This window comes from Ursus maritimus, mitochondrion, assembly GCF_017311325.1.
Source record: "Ursus maritimus mitochondrion, complete genome".
NCBI lineage: Eukaryota > Metazoa > Chordata > Mammalia > Carnivora > Ursidae > Ursus > Ursus maritimus.
Genome location: NC_003428.1, coordinates 2,560 through 17,017, shown reverse-complemented (window position 1 = coordinate 17,017; position 14,458 = coordinate 2,560). Strand labels below are relative to the sequence as shown.

Sequence of the window (14,458 nt, the reverse complement as noted above, 5' to 3'; positions counted from 1 at the left end):
ATGGGCTGATTAGTCATTTAGTCCATTCGAGATGTCCCATTTGAAGGGTTAGTAGGATTGGAATCTAGAGCTGTCATGGCCCTGAGGTAAGAACCAGATCCCAGGTATAGTTTCAACATAGAAACCCCCACATTTCATGGGCCCGGAGCGAGAAGAGGTACACGTACTCGCAAGGATTGCTGGTTTCTCGAGGCCTGGTGATTAAGCTCCCGGACTAAGTGAAATACATGCTTGCAGACTATACGCCTGAAATAAACTTTCGGAACGTAAGTCCTCATGCAAGATCAAGCACAGTATGTACATGCTTATATGCATGGGGCACGCCATTAATGCACGATATACATAGGGGGGGGAAAGTATTCGAGGACATACTGTGATGGTACAGTACATAGGATGGTATATATGAAATGAATAGGACATGGAGTAAAATAGTAGTATGTACCAGGGAATAGTTTAAATAGAACATTAGCTTTGGGTGCTGGTAGTGGAGCTGTTGCTTCTTCCTTGAGTCTTAGGGAGGGTAGATATTCTCCGTTTTTGGCTTACAAGACCAAGGTAATTGTTATACTACAAAGACTCTCCACTTTAAGAGGTTGTTTTCAATAATTCCAGCGATGGGTATGAGTACTAGGAGGATTGTAAAGTAGAGAATGGAGGCTAGTTGTCCGATAATAATGAAGGGGTGTTCTACTGGTTGTCCTCCAATTCATGTTAGTGTTAGTAGGTCTGCTACTAGAAGTCAAAATAGGCATTGGCTTAGGGGCCGGAATATCATTCCTCGTTGTTTGGACGTGTGTAGAAGAGGAATGAGGGCTAGGATTAGAATGGAGAAAATTAGTGCTAGTACTCCTCCTAGTTTATTAGGGATGGATCGTAGGATAGCGTAGGCAAATAGAAAGTACCACTCGGGTTTGATGTGGGGTGGGGTGCTCAGTGGATTTGCGGGGATATAGTTATCAGGGTCTCCTAGTAAGTCGGGCGAGAATAGGACTAGGGTTGCTAAGGCTAGGGTGAGAAGTAGGGCGCCTAGAATATCCTTAATTGTATAGTATGGATGGAATGGGATTTTGTCTGAGTCAGATGGGATTCCAGAGGGGTTGTTGGATCCTGTTTCGTGTAGGAACAATAGGTGGACTGCTGCTAGTGCTAGGATGATGAACGGGAGAATAAAGTGGAAAGCAAAGAATCGTGTTAGAGTCGCTTTATCTACGGAAAAGCCCCCTCAGATTCATTCTACCAGGTCCGTTCCGATATAGGGAATGGCCGATAGTAGATTGGTGATGACAGTCGCTCCTCAGAAGGACATTTGGCCTCAGGGTAGGACGTATCCTATAAATGCGGTGGCTATAACTGTAAATAGGAGAATAATGCCAATGTTTCATGTTTCTGAGAATAGGTATGAGCCATAGTACAGGCCCCGTCCTACGTGCATGAATAGGCAGATAAAGAACATGGAGGCTCCATTTGCATGTACATATCGGATAACTCACCCGTAGTGAACGTCTCGGCAAATGTGGGTGACTGATGAAAAAGCTGTGGTTGTGTCTGATGTATAGTGTATGGCTAGAAACAGGCCTGTTAGAATCTGTAGAATTAAACACACTCCAAGGAGGGATCCAAAGTTTCATCATGCTGAGATGTTTGATGGTGTTGGAAGATCAATAAATGAGTTGTTGATGATTTTAGCTAATGGGTGGGTTTTTCGGATGTTGGTCATTAAGGTTCTTGTAGTTGAAGTACAACGGTGATTTTTCATGTCACTAGTCATGGTTAGATTCCATGTGGGAATAATGACAATGTATATTGTATTTATTTTAAGTGTCGTTTTTGTGATGGGTTTTGTAGGGTTCTCTTCTAAGCCTTCTCCCATTTACGGGGGGTTAGTTTTAATTGTTAGTGGGGGTGTTGGGTGTGGTATTGTATTAAGTTTTGGGGGGTCTTTTTTAGGTTTAATGGTTTTTTTAATTTATTTAGGTGGAATGCTTGTGGTTTTTGGTTATACTACGGCTATGGCCACTGAGCAGTATCCTGAGGTTTGAATCTCTAATAAAGCTGTATTAGGCGCATTTATCGTGGGTCTATTATCTGAGTTATTGATTGCCTGTTATGTCTTGAAAGATGATGAAGTTGAGATTGTATTTAAATTTAATGGAATAGGCGATTGAGTAATTTATGATACGGGGGATTCGGGGTTTTTTAGTGAGGAAGCCATGGGGATTGCGGCTTTATACAGTTATGGAACTTGATTAGTTATTGTCACTGGGTGATCTCTTCTTATTGGTGTGCTAGTAATTATGGAAGTTACTCGTGGAAATTAAGTACGAAGAAGCTTAGGATTAATGTGATCATGAAAGAGAGGAAGTATAGTTTAATTAGTCCTTTTTGGTTAGAGACTGTGATTGAAGATTTTATTTGGAAGTAGGAGATGGATTTTGGTAGTACATTTTCTAGTCAGGTTATGTCTAGTAATATAGATGCCATTTTTTGGCTTATTGACAAGCTCATTATTGGCAGGAGGCGGTGAATGATGATGGGGAAGTATCCTAGTTGAATAGAGAATTTAAATGGATTTTGTGGATAGTCAAGTTTGAGAGTTTGTGTGGTAGAATTGAGTTCTAATGCTAGGATAAAACCTAGTATAGTGACCGCGAGAGCTATTATTTTTAGGTAGTAGGGTATGGTTATTTGTGGGATGGTAGTGGGTGTGATATTGTGGAAGATTAGGTATCCTGCGAAAATACTTCCTAGAAGCAGACGCTTGATGGAATTGATTAGGAGGGGGTTATTCTCGTTGATAATAATGACAGGGTTAAAGCGAGGTTGTCCTAGAAGTACAAAGAATACGATTCGAGTACTGTAGGCAGCGGTTATGGATGTGGCAACGAGAGTTGTTAGTAGGGCTCAGGCGTTGGTGTACGACGTGTTGGCGGTTTCGATAATTAGGTCTTTAGAGTAGAATCCTGTTAGGAAAGGTATACCTGTGAGTGCTAGGACTCCGATAATTAATGCGGTAGTGGTAAGCGGCAGGGCTTTGAATAGGCCTCCTATTTTTCGGATGTCTTGTTCATCATTTAAGCTGTGGATAATGGACCCGGAGCATATAAATAGTATGGCCTTGAAAAATGCGTGTGTGCAGATATGAAGGAATGCTAGGTGGGGCTGATTAATTCCAATTGTTACGATTATTAGTCCTAGCTGGCTTGAAGTGGAAAAGGCAATGATCTTTTTGATGTCATTCTGGGTGAGAGCACAGGCTGCTGTAAATAGGGTGGTTATTGCGCCTAGGCATAAAGTGGCTGTTTGGATAGTCTTGTTGTGTTCTATCAGAGGGTAAAATCGGATTAGAAGAAATACCCCTGCTACTACTATTGTACTAGAGTGGAGTAGGGCTGAAACAGGAGTAGGTCCTTCTATAGCTGATGGGAGTCATGGATGAAGGCCGAATTGGGCTGACTTTCCAGTGGCTGCTAGGAGCAGTCCTGCTAGTGGAATGTTAAGGTTTTCATGTTCAATTGCAAAGATTTGTTGGAAGTCTCATGCATTTGTATTGAGTAAAAATCAGGCTATGGCTATGATAAAGCCTACATCTCCGATGCGATTGTATAGGACTGCTTGTAGAGCGGCTGTATTGGCGTCTGCTCGTCCGTACCACCATCCGATAAGGAGGAAAGATATGATCCCTACTCCTTCTCAGCCGATGAATAGTTGAAGTAGATTATTTGCGGTCACTAGAATTATTATAGTGATAAGGAATATGAGTAGGTATTTGAAGAAATGGTTGATGTTGAGATCAGTGTGTATATATCAAATGGAAAACTCCATGATCGATCATGTGACGAACAGGGCTACTGGCATAAAAATTACTGAGAAGTAGTCTAGCTTAAAGCTTAGAGTTAGCTTTAGGGTTTGAATAGTTATTCAATGTCAGTTTGAAATAATTACTTCTTGCCCTGAGTAAAGGAATATTACTATGGGAATGGTACTGATTATGAAAGCATAAGAGACTGTAGTTTTTACATATTGTGGGTAGGATTTGTTTTTGTGTGTTGAAGCGCTGGTGAGGATAATCGGTATCGTTAATATGAGCAAAGTTATGATAATAGAGGAAGTAAACAAATTGATTACTTTTATTTGGAGTTGCACCAATTTTTTGGTTCCTAAGACCAATGGATTACTTCCATCCTTTAAAAGTTGAAAAAGCCACGATTTTATGCATGGACGCATGAATTAGCAGTTCTTGCGTACTTTTTCGGTAAATAAAAAGACTTGGGCTTTTATTATTAGATTCACAATCTAATGTTTTTGTTAAACTATATTTACAGTAAATAGGTCCTAGAATTATTTTGGGATTAAGGGATAGTAGCAGAAGGGGTAAGAGATGGAGAGCTATCAGGGCGTTTTCTCGTGTAAAGGATGGTTTAATACTTTTGACATGGTTTGTGCACTTGCCTCGTTGTGTGGTGATTAGTATGTAGAGGGAGTAGAGGGCAGTAATGATAATGTTGGTTCCTATTAGAGTGATGGTGATGTTAGATCATGAAAATGTAGCTACTACTACAAACAGTTCTCCGATAAGGTTGATGGTAGGAGGGAGTGATAGATTAGTGAGACTTGCTAGTAGTCATCAAGCTGCCATAAGTGGGAGAAGTGTTTGTAGGCCTCGCGCGAGGATCATAGTTCGGCTATGGATTCGTTCATAGTTGGAGTTTGCAAGACAGAATAGTAAGGAGGATGTTAGTCCGTGGGCGATTATTAAGGCTGTTGCTCCTATATAGCTTCATGGGGTTTGGATTAATACTGCTACAATGACCAGGGCCATGTGGCTAACAGAGGAATAAGCAATTAGGGACTTTAAATCCGTTTGGCGTAGGCAGATAGAACTTGTTATAATTATGCCCCATAGCGAGAGTATTATGAAGGGGTAAGCCATGAAGCTCGTTAAAGGACCAAGTAGTGTTGTAATTCGTATCATGCCATAGCCTCCTAGTTTTAGGAGTACGGCAGCAAGTACTATGGATCCTGCAATAGGTGCCTCTACGTGTGCTTTTGGTAATCACAGGTGAAGACCGTATAGAGGTATTTTTACCATAAATGCCATTATACACGCTAGTCACAGAAATATGCTAGATCAGGAATTTGGCAGAGGTTGGGTTCAGTATTGTATTAAGAGAAAATTTAGGGAGCCTAGATTATTTTGGGTGTGTAGCAGTGCAACTAGTAATGGTAGAGACCCTACTAGAGTATAAAACAGAAAGTAAAGGCCCGCGTTTAGTCGTTCTGTTTGATTTCCTCATCGAGTGATAATAACCAGAGTGGGTACTAGGGTGGCTTCGAACAAGATATAGAATAGGATTAGCTCTATAGCAGAAAAGGTTATGATCAGGAATAGTTGTAGAAGGACTAGTATGGTGATGTATAATTTCTTTCGGGTCAGAGTTTCCTTTGACAGGTGAAATTGACTCGCCATTAGCATTAGGGGTAGTAGTCATGTTGTGAGGACTAATAGGGGGGCTGATAGGGAGTCGGTAAAGAATAGCAATGAGAAGTTTAGGCTATTGTCACTGAGCTGGTTGAGATATGTTAAACTGACAAGACTGATAAGCAGGCTGTAAGCTGTTGTATTGATCCAAATTATATTGGGCTTTGACGCTCATGTAAGAGGTACTAGCATTATAGTGGGGAAGATGATTTTTAGCATTGTAAGAGATTGAGGTTTTGTACATAATCAGTTCCGTAAGTGTTAGAGACTATTACTAGCAGGGACAGTCCTAGTGCTGCCTCGCAGGCAGCGAATACCAGCAGGATAATAGGAGCTATATTAGCCAGTGTAAAGTGATTGTTTAAAACTGTTACTGTTAGCATAACAAATAAAGACAGCATTATACCCTCTAGGCAAAGTAGGGAGGATATTAGATGGGATCGATAAATGAGTAGTCCTACTAGGGATACAATGAAGGCTAAGAAAATATTAACATAAACTACAGGCACTTGATAATTATGTTATTATTCATAATCTAGTGAGTCGAAATCACTTGTTTTGATTTAAACTAATTATCATATTCGGCCCATTCTAGACCTTTTTCAGTTCATTCATAGGCCAGACTTACGGCTAGTAAGGAGATAAGCAGTAGCGCTATGGTGAGTATCGTTATTAGGTTGTCAGTTTGTGATGCTCAGGGAAGAGGGAGGAGTAGTGCAATTTCTAGGTCAAATAGTAGAAATGTAATAGCTACTAGGAAAAATTTCATGGAAAAAGGGAGGCGTGCCGATCCTATGGGGTCAAACCCGCATTCATAGGGGCTTGCTTTTTCTGCGTAAATATTTAACTGTGGTAGTCAGAAGGCAATAAGAACGAGTAAGGAGGCTAGTAGTATGTTGGTAAATAGCGCTAAGATTAAGTTGATTGCTTCTTTCTGGACTGCGCCGGAGCTTATTGATTGGAAGTCAATTGTACTGATCAATACTAAAGAAGCAGGACCCTCATCAATAGATGGAAACATATAGGAATAGTCATACAACATCTACGAAATGTCAATATCATGCTGCTGCTTCAAAGCCGAAATGGTGACTTGATGTGAAATGAAAGTGTAGTTGTCGTAGGAAACAGACTGTGAGAAAAGTTGAGCCAATGATTACATGAAGTCCGTGAAATCCAGTCGCTATGAAAAAAGTTGAGCCGTAGACTCCATCTGAAATAGTGAAGGATGCCTCATAGTACTCTGAGGCTTGTAGGAGTGTAAAGTACACGCCTAGAGAAATAGTAATGAATAGGGCTTGGAGTATGTGCTTGCGGCTTCCCTCTATTAAGCTGTGGTGAGCTCAGGTAATGGACACTCCGGATGCAAGAAGTACCGAAGTGTTGAGAAGTGGGACTTCTAGCGGGTTTAGGGGAGTAATACCTGTGGGTGGTCAGCATGCTCCTAGTTCGGGAGTGGGTGCTAGGCTTGAGTGATAAAAAGCTCAGAAGAATCCTGCAAAGAAGAATACTTCTGATACGATAAATAGGACTATTCCGTACCGCAGTCCCTTTTGGACAACAGGAGTGTGATGGCCTTGAAATGTACTCTCTCGAATAATATCCCGTCACCATTGATACATGGTGAGTATATTGGTTGTAAGGCCTAGCAATAATAAGAGTATAGAGTTAAAGTGAAATCACATAATTAGCCCCGATGTTATAAGAAGGGCTGAGAGGGCTCCTGTTAGTGGTCATGGGCTTGGGTTGACTATATGGTATGCATGTGTTTGGTGAGTCATTAAGTGTTATCGTGTAGGTATAGGCTTACTAGCAGGGTGAAGACGTAGGCCTGAATGAGGGCTACAGCGAACTCGAGAATGGTAAGTAGTACTAGAACGGTAAAGGTGATAAAGGCTGTAATAGTGCTAATACTTGTTAGAGTCAAAGTAGCTCCCCCAATTAAATGAATGAGCAAATGGCCTGCAGTAATATTAGCGGTTAGTCGCACGGCCAGGGCCACAGGCTGGATAAATAGGCTGATTGTTTCAATAATTACGAGTATCGGGATTAGAGGGAAAGGTGTCCCTTGAGGTAGAAAGTGAGCCAAGGATGCCTTGGTCTTGTATCGGAATCCAGTAGCGACTGTACCTGCCCATAAGGGAATAGCCATTCCTAGGTTCATTGACAGTTGTGTGGTAGGTGTGAATGAGTGCGGTAATAGACCCAGAAGATTAGTTGAGCCAATAAATAGGATTAGTGATATCAATATTAGTGCCCAGGTTTGTCCTTTGTGGCTATGAATGGATAATATTTGTTTTGATGTTAGCCGAACTAGTCACTGTTGAATAGATACTAAGCGATTATCGATCAGTCGACTGGGAGAAGGAAATAAAATGCTCGGAAACATGATAATTAAAGGTACAATAGGAATTCCCACTATCGTTGGGGTGATAAAAGAGGTAAATAAATTTTCGTTCATTTTTCTTCTCAAGGTACAAGCTTTTTTGATGATGAGAGAGATTTTGGCTCGGGGATCTCAGGGTATTTGTATTTTGAGACTTTTAATTGAAGGGCGATAAATAGTGTTAGAACTATGGATAGAATTGTAATAGATCATGTTGATGTATCTAGTTGTGGCATCTTCATTAAGGAGAAGTCTGCATTCTCAGTCTTTAACTTAAAAGGTTAACGCTATGTTAGCTTCTCAATGATTCTATAGTATTGAAGCGGATCATTCTTCAAAATAGGATAGTGGGACTAGCTCGAGGACAATAGGTATAAAACTGTGATTGGAGCCACAAATTTCTGAGCATTGGCCATAATATAGCCCTGGTCGCATGGCTATGAGAGTTGTCTGGTTTAGCCGTCCTGGGATTGCATCAGTTTTTAGCCCTAGGGATGGTACAGCTCATGAATGCAAGACATCTTCTGACGAGATCAGTATACGGATCGTTATTTCTACGGGCAGCACTACTCGATTGTCCACTTCTAATAACCGCAATTCTCCAGGCTTTAGTTCTTGTGTCGGAATCATATAGGAGTCAAAGTTTAAATCTTCATAATCTGTATATTCGTAACTTCAATATCACTGGTGGCCCATGGTTTTTACAGTTAGTGAGGGATTATTGATCTCATCCATCATATAGAGGATCCGTAGTGATGGGAGTGCGATCAGAATCAAGATAATAGCTGGCAGGATAGTTCACACCGTCTCTACTTCTTGTGCGTCTATTGTACTTGTGTGTGTTAATTTGGTGGTTAGTATAGTTGAGATAATATAGAGAACTAGGGAGCTAATTAGGAACACAATTATTAATGTATGATCATGAAAATGCAAAAGTTCCTCTATGATGGGAGAAGTTGCGTCTTGAAGACCTATTTGGAAGGGGCATGCCATAAAGATATAAAGGATTTTCACCTATAATTTAACCCTGACAAAGTTATGTAATTTTTACTAATATCTCTTTATTGAGAGAGACATAGTGGTTATGATATTGGCTTGAAACCAATTCCAGAGGGTTCGACTCCTTCCTTTCTTATTTTAGTGTAACGTAGGCAGGTTCTTCGAATGTGTGATATGGAGGAGGGCATCCGTGTAGTCATTCAATGTTGGTTGAGGTAAGTTCTACCACTGCCACCTCTCGTTTTGATGCGAAGGCCTCCCAAATCATGAAAATTATTAGCATAACTGCTGTTAGTGAAATAAATGAGCCTATAGAAGATACTGTGTTTCATGTTGTATAGGCATCTGGATAGTCGGAATATCGCCGAGGTATTCCTGACAGGCCTAGAAAATGCTGAGGAAAGAATGTCATATTAACCCCAATGAATATAATTATAAAGTGAATTTTTGCTCATGTGTTATTAAGTGTGTAGCCTGAGAATAGTGGGAATCAGTGGACAAATCCTCCTATGATGGCGAAAACAGCTCCCATTGACAGCACGTAGTGAAAATGGGCTACCACATAGTACGTGTCATGGAGAACGATGTCTAGAGATGAATTAGCTAGGACAATTCCCGTAAGGCCTCCTACTGTAAACAGGAAAATAAAGCCCAGGGCTCACATCATAGCGGGAGATCATTTAATATTCCCTCCGTGCAGAGTGGCTAGTCAGCTAAATACTTTGACTCCTGTCGGGATAGCAATAATTATGGTAGCTGAAGTGAAGTAAGCTCGTGTGTCAACGTCTATACCTACGGTAAACATATGATGAGCTCACACGATAAATCCTAAGAATCCAATGGATATTATCGCTCAGACTATTCCTATATAGCCAAAAGGTTCTTTTTTTCCTGAATAATAAGTAACAATGTGAGAGATCATTCCGAACCCAGGAAGGATTAGAATGTAAACCTCAGGGTGTCCGAAGAATCAGAACAAGTGTTGATATAAAATAGGATCTCCTCCTCCAGCTGGATCAAAAAAGGTAGTGTTAAGGTTTCGATCTGTAAGTAGTATAGTAATCCCAGCTGCTAAGACTGGCAGAGATAAAAGAAGAAGTACTGCTGTGATTAGGACTGATCATACAAACAGAGGGGTTTGATATTGAGATATTGCAGGGGGTTTCATGTTAATAATAGTAGTGATGAAATTGATAGCCCCCAGAATAGAAGAGATGCCTGCTAGGTGCAGAGAAAAGATTGTTAAGTCTACTGATGCTCCTGCATGGGCCAGATTACCCGCTAGAGGAGGGTAGACAGTTCATCCAGTCCCTGCACCTGCTTCTACCATAGAGGAGGCCAGAAGCAGTAAGAAAGATGGTGGCAGCAACCAGAAGCTTATGTTATTTATTCGAGGGAACGCTATGTCGGGGGCACCGATCATCAAAGGCACTAATCAGTTCCCGAATCCCCCAATTATAATAGGCATAACTATGAAGAAGATTATCACGAATGCATGGGCAGTTACGACTACATTGTAGATCTGATCATCCCCCAACAGAGCCCCGGGCTGACCCAGCTCGGCACGAATTAAAAGGCTGAGGGCAGTGCCCACTATTCCGGCTCATGCACCGAACAGAAGATAAAGGGTGCCAATGTCTTTATGGTTCGTAGAGAATAATCACCGGTTTATGAACATAGGTAAAATGGCTGATAAAAGCGCTAGACTGTAAATCTAAGAATAGAGGCAAGTCCTCTTTTTGCCAAGCTCTGTGGTGAATAATCATATTGAATTGCAAATTCAAAGAAGCAGATTCAATTCTGCCGGGGCTTCTCCCGCCTTTTTTTTCCACGCGGCGGGAGAAGTAGATTGAAGCCAGTTGTTTGGGGTTTTTAGCTGTTAACTAAAATTTTGTGGGACAAAAGCCCACCGATCTAGAAGGGCTTAGCTTAATTAAAGCGGTTGTTTTGCGTTCAATTGATGTGAGATATGCTCTTGCAGTCCTTAAATAGTTACAGAGACTAAGTGAATTTCACTTACTTAGGGCTTTGAAGGCCCTTGGTCTTTTTAGCCTAAATCTCTAGTCCATGATTGAGAGTATTGGAGTTAATGGGAGGAGTATGGTTGATGCTACGATTAGAGGGGGCAAGAAGATTATTTTTTTTATGCTTTCAAATTGTCATTTTATTTTTGTATTGTTTGCCGAGGGAAACATTGTTAGTGCTGTAGCGTATGCTAGGCGCATGTAGAAATAAAGGTTTAGTAGAGCTGTGGTGGCTATGAATATGGGTATGACAATTATATCATTTTTTGTCAACTCTTGAATAATTATTCATTTGGGAATAAAGCCTGAGAGGGGAGGGAGGCCGCCTAGTGATAGTATAAGTGCTAGGATTAGTGAGGCAATTAGTGGTAATTTATTTCATGTGTGGGACAGTGATAATGTTGTTGTAGATAGATTGTACATGAATAGTATAAATGTCCCTAGAGTTATTATGATGTAGATTGTAAGGTTAAGGATTATTAGGGTAGGATTATATACTATGATGGCAGCTATTCAGCCCATGTGAGCGATTGAAGAGTATGCTAGGATTTTTCGGAGTTGAGTTTGGTTTAGTCCTCCTCAGCCTCCTACTAATACGGATGTAGCGGCTATTGCTACTAGCAGGTTTGGATTGATGGACGGTGAGATTTGGTATAGGACGGATAGAGGTGCGATTTTTTGTCATGTTAGTAGAACCATTCCTGAGGACAAAGGAACGCCTTGTGTGACTTCTGGAACTCAAAAGTGAAAGGGGGATAGGCCAAGTTTTATTGCTAGGGCAATGGTGATTACGGTCGATGCGATTGGGTTGGGGATTATTGAGATTGTTCAGTGCCCTGAATGTAGTAGATTGATAATAATGCCTAGTATCAGGAGCATGGATGCGGTGGCTTGTGTGAGGAAATATTTTGTAGAAGCTTCTGTGGCTCGTGGATTAAATTTTTTCATTAGGATTGGGATAATGGCTAGTATGTTCATTTCAAAGCCAATTCAGATTATGAGTCAATGGGAGCTAAATAGAACGATCATGGTTCCTAGGATAATGGTGGATGTGATAATGATTAGAATAGGAGGTTTTATTAGTACGGGAAGGGGATAAACCAACATTTTCGGGGTATGGGCCCGATAGCTTATTTAGCTGACCTTACTTTAGGATATGGTGTAATTAGGTAGCACGAAGATTTTTGAGTTCTTAAGATTAGGTTCGATTCCTATAATTCTAGAAATAAGAGGATTCTAACCTCTATTATTTACTCTATCAAAGTAATTCTTTTGTCAGACATATTTCTTATATTTGAGGAGGAATGCTTGCTGTGATAATGGGTAGTGTTACATGTCACATGCACAGGGCCAGTGTGAGGGGTAGGAAATTTTTTCATAGCAGGTGTATTAGTTGGTCGTATCGGAATCGAGGGTATGATGCGCGGATTCATAGGAAAGAAGCTGTTAGGAGGAGTGTTTTTACAGTGAAGTTGACAGTGTATAGTTCTGGTATGTAGGGGTTATGAAATGCTCCAAAGAATAGGATAGTCGTGAGGGCATTTATTATAATAATGTTGGTGTATTCTGCTAAGAAAAATAAGGCGAATGGGCCTGCTGCGTACTCGACGTTGAAACCTGAGACTAATTCTGACTCTCCTTCTGCTAGGTCAAAAGGGGCTCGGTTAGTTTCTGCTAGAGTGGAAATAAATCATATTATGGCCAGAGGTCATGTGGGGAAAATTAGTCAGAGGTGTTCTTGAGTAGTAATTAAAGTAGAGAGTGTGAATGAGCCATTTATTAGTAGGACTGATAGGAGGATAATGGCTAATGTGACTTCATATGAGATTGTCTGGGCTACGGCTCGTAGGGCTCCAATCAGAGCGTATTTTGAGTTTGAAGCCCATCCCGATCAAAGGATAGAATATACAGCTAAGCTTGATATTGCTAATATAAACAGTACTCCGAGGTTTATATTGACAAGGGGGTATGGCATTGGTAGGGGAACTCATATAGTTAGGGCTAGTGTTAGGGCTAGAATAGGGGCTATAATAAATATAGTTGTAGATGATGTGAGTGGGCGCAAGGGTTCTTTGGTAAAAAGTTTTGTAGCATCTGCGATAGGTTGTAGGAGACCATAGGGTCCTACAATGTTTGGTCCTTTACGAAGTTGTATATAGCCCAGTACTTTTCGCTCCACTAGTGTTAAGAAGGCTACGGCGAGGAGAATGGGCACGACTAGTGAGATAATGTTAATTATAAACATAGTGTTAGGGAGAGGATTTGAACCTCTGAGTATAAAGGTTTAAGTTTTATGCAATCACCGGGCTCTGCCACCCTAACAAAGCCCTGTCTCTTGGGCAACGTTGGGGGTAGACTTACTAGGTTTAGACTAAGTCATCTATTGGTCTTAAGGCGCTTTGGCGAGGGAGGCCTTACTTCTCTTGTCCTTTCGTACTGGGAGAGGTCATTTAAATAGATAGAAACCGACCTGGATTGCTCCGGTCTGAACTCAGATCACGTAGGACTTTAATCGTTGAACAAACGAACCCTTAATAGCTGCTGCACCATTAGGATGTCCTGATCCAACATCGAGGTCGTAAACCCTATTGTCGATATGGACTCTTAAACAGGATTGCGCTGTTATCCCTAGGGTAACTTGTTCCGTTGATCAAAGAAGTTTTGGATCAATAAGTAAGTGAGCATTTTGACAGGTACGTCTAGATTAATATCACTCGGAGGTTATTTTGTACTCCGAGGTCGCCCCAACCTAAATTGCTAGCTCATGGAAGGAATATGTTGTTCCTGTTGGTCTGGTAAATAAATCCTTTTGAGCTAATTAATTGAAGCTCCATAGGGTCTTCTCGTCTTATTATTTTATTCCCGCCTCTTCACGGGAAGGTCAATTTCACTGATTGGAAGTAAGAGACAGTTAAACCCTCGTGTGGCCTTTCATACAAGTCCTTATTTAGAGAACAAATGATTATGCTACCTTTGCACGGTCAGAATACCGCGGCCGTTTAACTGATGTCACCGGGCAGGCAGTGCCTCCAATACTGGGAATGCTGGAGGTGATGTTTTTGGTAAACAGGCGGGGTTTGTGTTTGCCGAGTTCCTTTTACTTCTTTTAATCTTTCCTTAGTCGCATGCCTGTGTTGGATTAACAATTGGTTTGGTAGGTGTTTTATTGTTGGATTATTTCTACGTTGTTGTTAACTATCAGTGGTTATCCGTTGCTGTTATAAGCTTATGCGTTGGAGAAGTACTTCTCGTTACTCATATTAGCATTGTTGCTTCTATATTTAAATAGATTAGCCCAGTTATTATATTAGGAGTTAATTGGATATTTTTGGTATCAGGTTGGTATGGGTGTTGAGCTTAAACGCTTTCTTAATTGATGGCTGCTTCTAGGCCTACTATGATTTAATCAGTATTTACTCTCTAAGTAAGGTTGTATCCTTGATTCTAAAAAGCTGTACCTTTTTAGAATATATTTTAAACTTGCATTAGAATTTTTAAGTTTTGTAGGCAAGTTTAAAGTTGAACTAAAATTCTATTCTGGGCAACCAGCTATCACCAGGCTCGTTAGGCTTT

The 14,458-nt window shown here is 40.8% G+C and overlaps 13 protein-coding genes across 13 annotated transcripts, besides 21 other annotated features; 1 reads left to right on the top strand and 12 right to left on the bottom strand. All coding sequences in view use genetic code 2, as the record gives it.

Moving 5' to 3' along the window:
- Positions 1 to 442: 442 nt before the first annotated feature.
- Positions 443 to 507, top strand: a tRNA (tRNA-Pro).
- Positions 508 to 577, bottom strand: a tRNA (tRNA-Thr).
- On the bottom strand, positions 578 to 1,717 carry CYTB (cytochrome b). The gene has a single exon. It carries the CDS (start codon positions 1,715 to 1,717, stop codon positions 578 to 580), a length of 1,140 nt encoding a protein of 379 aa, NP_597993.1.
- Positions 1,718 to 1,721: 4 nt separating this feature from the next.
- Positions 1,722 to 1,790, top strand: a tRNA (tRNA-Glu).
- Positions 1,791 to 2,318, top strand: ND6 (NADH dehydrogenase subunit 6). The gene has a single exon. The coding sequence runs from the start codon at positions 1,791 to 1,793 to the stop codon at positions 2,316 to 2,318; it is 528 nt and encodes a 175-aa protein (NP_597992.1).
- On the bottom strand, positions 2,294 to 4,122 carry ND5 (NADH dehydrogenase subunit 5). The gene has a single exon: positions 2,302 to 4,122. The coding sequence runs from the start codon at positions 4,120 to 4,122 to the stop codon at positions 2,302 to 2,304; it is 1,821 nt and encodes a 606-aa protein (NP_597991.1).
- Positions 4,123 to 4,192, bottom strand: a tRNA (tRNA-Leu).
- Positions 4,193 to 4,251, bottom strand: a tRNA (tRNA-Ser).
- Positions 4,252 to 4,320, bottom strand: a tRNA (tRNA-His).
- Positions 4,321 to 5,698, bottom strand: ND4 (NADH dehydrogenase subunit 4). Its single transcript has one exon. A coding segment is annotated over exon 1 (1,378 nt).
- Positions 5,692 to 5,988, bottom strand: ND4L (NADH dehydrogenase subunit 4L). Its single transcript has one exon. It carries the CDS (start codon positions 5,986 to 5,988, stop codon positions 5,692 to 5,694), a length of 297 nt encoding a protein of 98 aa, NP_597989.1.
- Positions 5,989 to 6,057, bottom strand: a tRNA (tRNA-Arg).
- A 1-nt stretch (position 6,058) lies between these two features.
- On the bottom strand, positions 6,059 to 6,404 carry ND3 (NADH dehydrogenase subunit 3). The gene has a single exon. A coding segment is annotated over exon 1 (346 nt).
- Positions 6,405 to 6,473, bottom strand: a tRNA (tRNA-Gly).
- COX3 (cytochrome c oxidase subunit III) lies at positions 6,474 to 7,257 on the bottom strand. Its single transcript has one exon. A coding segment is annotated over exon 1 (784 nt).
- Positions 7,257 to 7,937, bottom strand: ATP6 (ATP synthase F0 subunit 6). Its single transcript has one exon. The coding sequence runs from the start codon at positions 7,935 to 7,937 to the stop codon at positions 7,257 to 7,259; it is 681 nt and encodes a 226-aa protein (NP_597986.1).
- On the bottom strand, positions 7,895 to 8,098 carry ATP8 (ATP synthase F0 subunit 8). The gene has a single exon. The coding sequence runs from the start codon at positions 8,096 to 8,098 to the stop codon at positions 7,895 to 7,897; it is 204 nt and encodes a 67-aa protein (NP_597985.1).
- Positions 8,099 to 8,100: 2 nt separating this feature from the next.
- Positions 8,101 to 8,168, bottom strand: a tRNA (tRNA-Lys).
- Positions 8,169 to 8,171: 3 nt separating this feature from the next.
- Positions 8,172 to 8,855, bottom strand: COX2 (cytochrome c oxidase subunit II). The gene has a single exon. The coding sequence runs from the start codon at positions 8,853 to 8,855 to the stop codon at positions 8,172 to 8,174; it is 684 nt and encodes a 227-aa protein (NP_597984.1).
- Positions 8,856 to 8,922, bottom strand: a tRNA (tRNA-Asp).
- A 4-nt stretch (positions 8,923 to 8,926) lies between these two features.
- Positions 8,927 to 8,998, top strand: a tRNA (tRNA-Ser).
- COX1 (cytochrome c oxidase subunit I) lies at positions 8,995 to 10,539 on the bottom strand. Its single transcript has one exon. The coding sequence runs from the start codon at positions 10,537 to 10,539 to the stop codon at positions 8,995 to 8,997; it is 1,545 nt and encodes a 514-aa protein (NP_597983.1).
- A 1-nt stretch (position 10,540) lies between these two features.
- Positions 10,541 to 10,607, top strand: a tRNA (tRNA-Tyr).
- Positions 10,607 to 10,673, top strand: a tRNA (tRNA-Cys).
- A 33-nt stretch (positions 10,674 to 10,706) lies between these two features.
- Positions 10,707 to 10,779, top strand: a tRNA (tRNA-Asn).
- Positions 10,780 to 10,848, top strand: a tRNA (tRNA-Ala).
- An 8-nt stretch (positions 10,849 to 10,856) lies between these two features.
- Positions 10,857 to 10,923, bottom strand: a tRNA (tRNA-Trp).
- ND2 (NADH dehydrogenase subunit 2) lies at positions 10,922 to 11,965 on the bottom strand. The gene has a single exon. The coding sequence runs from the start codon at positions 11,963 to 11,965 to the stop codon at positions 10,922 to 10,924; it is 1,044 nt and encodes a 347-aa protein (NP_597982.1).
- Positions 11,966 to 12,034, bottom strand: a tRNA (tRNA-Met).
- Position 12,035: 1 nt separating this feature from the next.
- Positions 12,036 to 12,108, top strand: a tRNA (tRNA-Gln).
- Positions 12,106 to 12,175, bottom strand: a tRNA (tRNA-Ile).
- Positions 12,174 to 13,130, bottom strand: ND1 (NADH dehydrogenase subunit 1). Its single transcript has one exon. It carries the CDS (start codon positions 13,128 to 13,130, stop codon positions 12,174 to 12,176), a length of 957 nt encoding a protein of 318 aa, NP_597981.1.
- Positions 13,131 to 13,132: 2 nt separating this feature from the next.
- Positions 13,133 to 13,207, bottom strand: a tRNA (tRNA-Leu).
- Position 13,208: 1 nt separating this feature from the next.
- Positions 13,209 to 14,458, bottom strand: part of an rRNA (16S ribosomal RNA) that runs on past the window's edge.